The sequence below is a fragment of the Macrotis lagotis genome, chromosome 3, assembly GCF_037893015.1.
Source record: "Macrotis lagotis isolate mMagLag1 chromosome 3, bilby.v1.9.chrom.fasta, whole genome shotgun sequence".
NCBI classification, from domain to species: Eukaryota; Metazoa; Chordata; class Mammalia; order Peramelemorphia; family Peramelidae; genus Macrotis; species Macrotis lagotis.
Window position 1 is genome coordinate 299,252,805 of NC_133660.1, and position 7,186 is coordinate 299,259,990.

The following is a 7,186-nucleotide window of genomic DNA, read 5'->3' on the forward strand; positions in this document are numbered from 1 at the left end:
TCAGAATAGCATTCCATAAAAATTACATACCATATTTTGTTTAGTCATTCTTCCTCTAATGGCCATTTCCTTAATTTCCAATTCCAGGGCACCAGAAAAATATCCTTCTATATATGTATATGTCAATTTCCTTTCTTTTTTATCTCTTTTGAAATACTAGACCTAGTGGTGGCATGGCTAGGTAAAAATGTATCGATAGGCTTTAAAGCACGTTAGGCATAGTTCCAAATTCCTGTACAGAATGTTAGAATCAAATATCCACCAGCAGTGCATTAATGTCTCATTTTCCCTACACCTACTTCAAATTTATCAAACATTTTTTTCTGCCCTTTTAGTGAATCTAATATGTATAAGTTAATACCTCAGTTTTGTCTTATTTTGTATTTCCCCAATCAGTAGTGAGTTAAGAAATTTTTTTTATGGAAATAGACAGCATTGATAGCCCCATCAGAAAATTGTACATATCCTTTGAGAATTCATCGATTGGGAAATGGCTCTTTTGCCATAAATTTGACTAAGTTCTCTATTTCTTTGAGAAATGAGGCCTTTATCAGAGAAACTTGCTTCAAAATAGGTTTTTACACAGTATTTTTACCCCATCACTCCTCAGAAGTCTTGTTATTATGACCTTCTACTCCAATCTGCGATCCCTTCCTTGAGTTCTCCCCAATATTCTTTTCCCCTCCTACTTTCGTGTATGGTATAGATAGATTTCTATATTCAGTTGAGTTTATCTTATATTCCCTCTTTGACCTACTTCTTTTGAGAGTAAGTTTCATTCATTCTCCTTCACCTCTTCCCCTTTATTATAAAATTCACCCTCTTCCCTTCCATTGTAAAAGTTTTTTCTCCCCTCTCTTCTTACCTTTTACCCCCACATTTCCATTTTTCTCAAGACATTCATCTCTCACCCTTTAATTTTTAATGTTTAGATATTTAGATATATTCCTTACATATTCAAATTAGACCTGTGTTCTCTTTATATTCAATATTTTCTTGTTCTCATGAGTGAATAGTATCACCATCCCTTTAGGAATGTAAATAATATGTCTTTATTAAATCTGTTTTTATTTCCTTTTCTGCTTACTTTTTTATGGTTCTCTTGAGTCTTGTATATGAAGATCAAATTTGCTATGTAACACTGATTCTTTCATCAGTAAAGTTTGAAATTCCCCTGTTTAAACTGAATGTCTTTACCCATGAAACAGTATACTCAATTTTACTAAATAGTTGATTCTTGATTGTACTCCACAGATTTTTACAGTTTGGAGTATACTACTCCAACATCTACAACTCTTTAATGTAGAAACTGCTAAATATTGTGTATCCTAGTTGTAACCCGTTGTTTATTTGAATTGTTTCTTTCTTGTTATTTGCAGTATTTCCTCCTTGACCTGATAATTCTGGACTTGGGCTATCATAATTTCTTGGAGTTTTCATTTTGGGATTACTTTCAGTAGGTGATTGATGAATTCTTTCTATTTGATTTTTCCCTTCTGATTTTAGAATATCAGGGCTATTTTATTAATTAATTTTTTGAAAGATGATGTGTGGGGTTTTTTTGATCATGGTTTTCAGTGAGTGCGCTTGCTTTAAAATTATTTCTCATAGATCTATTTTCCAGGTCTATTCTAGCATATAGTTCACATTGTCTTTTAGTTTTTCATTCTTTTGACTTTCTTTTATTGTTTCTTCATTTCTCACAAAGAAATTAAATTCCATTTGTTCAATTTTAATTTTTACAGAATCATTTCACAGAATCATTTTCAATTTGGTCAAGTCCCCCTTTTAAGGAGGTTTTTCTTTGGTGAGTTTTTTTTGAAACTTCTTTTTCCATTTGATCAATTCTGGTTTTTTAATCATTCTACTCCTCATTGACTTTTTATAAAAATATTTACTTATTTTCCTCCATATGCACATGCATATTTCCAAGTTACAAAATTTCCTTCCACCCTCCCTTCACACCACATTCCCCTGAGCAGGGTACAGTTAGGTAAACATTTAATATATTATATATATATATATATATATATATATATATATATGTATATGCATATATACATATATATTTATATATATTTTGATAAACATGCTGACAGTTTCCAATTCTTTGCCATTACAAATGAGTTGCTATGAGTATTTTGGAACATTTAGGAATTTTCCCTTTTTTATTATTTCTTCTGGATATAGTCCTAGAATTGGAATTACTGGGTGAAAGGGTATGAACAGTTTTAGTGCTCTTTGAGAATAGTTCCATATTGCTCTCCAGAAAGGTTGGATCCATTCACAACTCCACTAGCTATGCATCAATGACTGAATCCTCCCATAATCTCTCCGAATTTGATCATTTTTCCTTTTTCTCATCTTAGCCAATCTGATAGGTAGGTGATGCCTCATTGTTGTTTTAATTTGGATTTCCCTAATCGATACTGATTTGGTACATTTTTCATATGATTATATATAGCTTTAATTTTTCCATTTGAAAACTCTCTATTCATATATTTTGACCATTGAGGTCAATAACTCTTCAGTGGCTACCATATGATTTGACTCCATCAAAATATGAATTTACCATTTTTTACCATTTTTTACTCAATGAAACAGCTCTATATGAAATTGAAGCACCTTTGCATTTCATCTTGAAGCTATTTTCTTGTTTTACTACCCATTATTATGTTCTAAAACTGTATGGCCATGAAAAATTAGCCTCATTCCTATTCCACACAAAAATGATTTCATGGACCAACTCAAAGTCTCACAAGTATTATTCTGCACTGCCACAATACACTTTCTTTTAAAATTCACATCAGAAAAACTTCCTCTACAGATCAACTCAAATGTCACTTTCCCTCCACAAAATCACGTTTCATAATTCAGCATTTATACTATCTATCTGTGTGTGTGATTGTGTTTGTGTACGTATTGTCTTAATGAAGTCTCCAATATTGTTTCCAAGATAAAAAAGACCATTTTTAAACATCTTGGAATGTCTGTTCATTTCAGCAGATCCAAAAATTTACCAAGAGACTGTTGCCTAGTACATCAATAGTAATCACCAAATGTCTTTATGATTGACTTCATACCGTTCATATACATGATGGCAGGTAACAATCAATGTGTCTTGGCTCAAGCATACAGTACCTTATGTGGTCTGCATTTGTAGTGAATTAGAGAATTTTCTTATACATCACCATGCTTTTTACTGTCTCCTTATTTATATCTTTCCCAAGATGAGGAACTCAGATCTGAAGGCTATATTTTGCATATTGTGCTACTGGACAACAGTATAGAAGGATTCCTTCATTCAATTAGAGCGATACTGTGCCTTTATTAGTTATCTCATATATAGCGAACCAATGGTCTATGAAGTTTTATATATATACATATATATATATATGTATATATATAATGGAAAATTAAATTCTTTATTTTCAAATCTCTTCTGTTTTCACAATAAAAAAATTTCTATGGCAGCTTTCAAATCAAGTAACCCTTTGGTTCATTTCATGGGTAATTTCTAAGTTTATTCATTTCCTTTGGATAATTTTGGATAATTTCAAATTTTATTAATTTTCCTGCTGTAAAGGTATTAAAGAGACATTTATTACATTAAAATTATTCTTTTAATTAATCTCCAGTCATTTTAACTTTTGTCTTCATACTGAACTTTCTCAGCTCTGGAGTTGTTGAATTTACACATCTGCCATGGATAGACTTAGCCAAAATAAAAATGTTAAATTCTAATGAGCAGAACCAAAGGAAAATTATATATAGTAACAGCATTATATTTTTAAGAACAACTTTGAGCAACTAAATCATTTTGACTATTAAAAATACTTAGCATCAAAGAAGTGCTTTATGCATCTAGTGAAAGAATTGATAAATAAAATATGAAAAAATCATTTAGCACATATATGCTTATGTGTATGTGTCTATTGTTAAGAATCTCTGGAGTTAGTGGTCAGAGTGGAAAGAAGGAAAAAAGAAATCTACATGAAAAACTAGTATATATTTGAAAGAAATAACAAGTTGTATATAATAGTTTGTAATGTCATTTGTAATTATCTTTTTATTATTAATATGTTATAGAAATGCTTGTTCTATTGAATTATTTAAAAAATCAAAACAAAATATTGGGATGCACATTCTTTTTAAATTATAAGGATATATTGATTTTATTTGTACTTTTTCAGATTAATAATTGAGGCCTAAGTTGTTTGTTTATAACATTATCAGTCAACTAATAGTGTGGTATCAGAAAGGTCATCTGCAAAATAATTGCATGCCTTATCCACAGTAATTAAAAATATTCTTCTTTCTGGTCACCAAATGTTATAAAATCTAGGAACTTAAATACATTAATATAATATTTGGTACTTTATAAGTAAGTCTTGTTTGGGAAATGGTCATTTTAAAAAGGATTTGGAGATACAAATTGTACAAGCAATATTTGACAAAGATTTAAATTAATGTTTCAAATGATTACAGTGTGATGTCATTCAGAAAAGCTACTAAGGTTTGATGAAACTCTTCAATAATTTCCCATATTTGTTTCACACTACAAATGATTCAATCAACACATACATTTAAAGCCCTTTCCCTGTTAGATCTATCATGCTTTAATAGGCTTAAACTTGTCTTTACAATAATTCTATTAGTTCATTGAATTGAACTATGTGCAATGAATTGATTCTATCAATTCTGTGCTCTTGATGATCACAATCCTGCCCACATTTCCCACTACAGTGACTGTGTAGATGGTGAGGAAGAGGAGAAAGAGGGGCACCTGGAATTCTGGATAATCAGAGAATCCCAAGAATAGGAACATGACTTCAGAACTGATTCTTGTCAGTGCCTACAATGATTTCTTTTGGAGAGAAGTGGAAATTGATCATGAGGTGACAAATATAAATTAAATTCAAGCAAATAGTATAAGGTCATAGTCAGACTGAGCACAGATTGATTAATTTCCTGAAGGTTTCTTTCATATCTTTGTTCCTTAGACTGTATGTTAAGGTATTTAGAATAAGAATAACCATCATATTAAGAGTCAGATATGATGTTTGAATAAATGGATTCATATAAATTTTTGGTTAGTCCAATATTGAATGTCATCACTCATCAAGGTATTTTTTTTTTCTGACTGCTTGGTCTTCAAATATTACCCTCTCATTTACCTAGTGAACACCTTAATTTCTCCCCCCACCCTGCTCCCTTCTCTATCAAGTAGTAGAAATGTGAACAGTGAAAAAAAAGGGACAACACATCTTCTGGAATCATTGCTTTAATGAAAGGTTCTGAAATTGTTAATTCTTTATGTTGCACATCATTTATTTTATCCTTCATTTTTGAAGAATACCATAAATAAAGTCATCAAATGAACTGGATTTGAGTGAGGAGATGATGGTACTAATTCACAAGCCTCCCTTTCTTCTCTGGAACTATTTGGGTCTGATGGTCAGATTTGAATTTGAATGACTGGAGATGGCCCTGCATTTGAGGCAACCAGGATAAAATGATTTGCCTAAAGTCACTCAGCTAAGAAGTATAAAGCTTCTGAAGACAAATTGGAACTCAAATCCCATTGAGTCCTGAGTTGGTACTCTATCCATTTTACCCTCTTAATGGGATTCTTTTTTTTTCAGTTTCTGCTAGGCAAACGGGGTTAAGTGCCTTGCCCAAGGCCACACGGCTAGGTATTTATTAAGTGTCTGAGACCGGATTTGAACCCAGGTACTCCTGACTCCAGGGCCGGTGCTTTATCCACTATGTCACCTAGCTGCCCCCTTACTGGGGTTCTTTAACATGTCAAGAACTTTTTCTTTTAATTAGTGAATTACTATTCTGCTTTTCATCTTGTTGTAGAAACTAAAGATGTAACTGCTAGAGAAGGGTATAACGGAATGGCAAATTAACTAATTACCATAAATTCCATGAGATTAGATGGAATTAGTCATATAAATGATCTTACTGAGAAATTGTTTTGAGATCCGTTAATTTCCTGAAGGTTTCTTTCACATCTTTGTTCCTCAGACTATATATTAAGGGATTTAGCATAGGAATCATCACAGTATAAAAAGCAGATCCTATTTTCACCACAAGGCCTGTGTTTTTAGAATTTGGAATACAATAGAGAAAGAGGATGGTCCCATAGAAGATGGTAACAGCTGTCAGATGGGAGGCACAAGTGGAGAAAGCTTTATATCTCCCTCTGCCTGCATGCATTTTGAGGATTGTGACAAAAATAAAAAGATAAGATGAAAGGATAATGCTAAGAGTGCAATATAGACTGAGATTTGCAAAGATAAAAAGCATTGTCTCACTGAAGTGTTTATCAGAGCAAGAAGCTGTTAGGAAAACTAAATATTCACATATAAAGTTATCAATGATTTTAGTCTCACAAAAAGTTAAAACAAGAATTGAGTAGGTGAATATAAGAGAAAACATTATGCCCCATGAATATGCTACAGTCACTAGAACAGAACAGACTTTTGGGGACATGGCAACTGAATAGAGCAAAGGATAACAAATAGCAACCAAGCGGTCATAAGCCATCACTGCTAACATGGCCATCTCTGTCATCACACAGGCAGTACCAAAGAAAAATTGTGTGATGCAGCATTTAATGGAGACGCTTCTGTCTTCTACAACTAAGTTTTCAATTAATTTTGGTGTAACCATAGTAGAGCAACAGAAATCCACAAAGGACAAGTTCTTGAGGAAAAAGTACATGGGGGTGTGGAGTTTTGCACTGATTTGGATGACCATAATCATGCCCAAATTCCCCACCACAGCGACTGTATAGATGGTGAGGAACAGTACAAAGAGGGGCACCTGGAGGTCTGGATAATCAGAGAATCCTAGGAGGATGAAGACGACTTCAGAACTCTGATTCTTGTCAGTGCTCACCATGATTTCTGTTGGAGAGAATTGGAAATTGATCATGAGAAGCAAAATATAAATTAAATTGAAGAAAACAGTATAAGGGCAGAGTACAATTTAGAAAATTATTATTTTTATTATTATTATAGAGATAAAAATAGAAATGATATGATGTTTCTAATTTAGCTCTTATTCTAATATCTTAAACATTTGGTTGGGAAAAAATCATGGAGCACGAAACAAGTCAAAGAAAGAGTTATATAGAGAATATTTTGAATACCATAAATAGATGGTCATAAATTCA

At 32.2% G+C, this 7,186-nt stretch overlaps 1 protein-coding gene across 1 annotated transcript; it reads right to left on the reverse strand.

The window, feature by feature from the left end:
• Window positions 1-5,967: 5,967 nt before the first annotated feature.
• Window positions 5,968-6,912, reverse strand: LOC141516920 (olfactory receptor 5D13-like). The gene has a single exon (XM_074227877.1). The coding sequence runs from the start codon at window positions 6,910-6,912 to the stop codon at window positions 5,968-5,970; it is 945 nt and encodes a 314-aa protein (XP_074083978.1).
• Window positions 6,913-7,186: the final 274 nt, after the last annotated feature.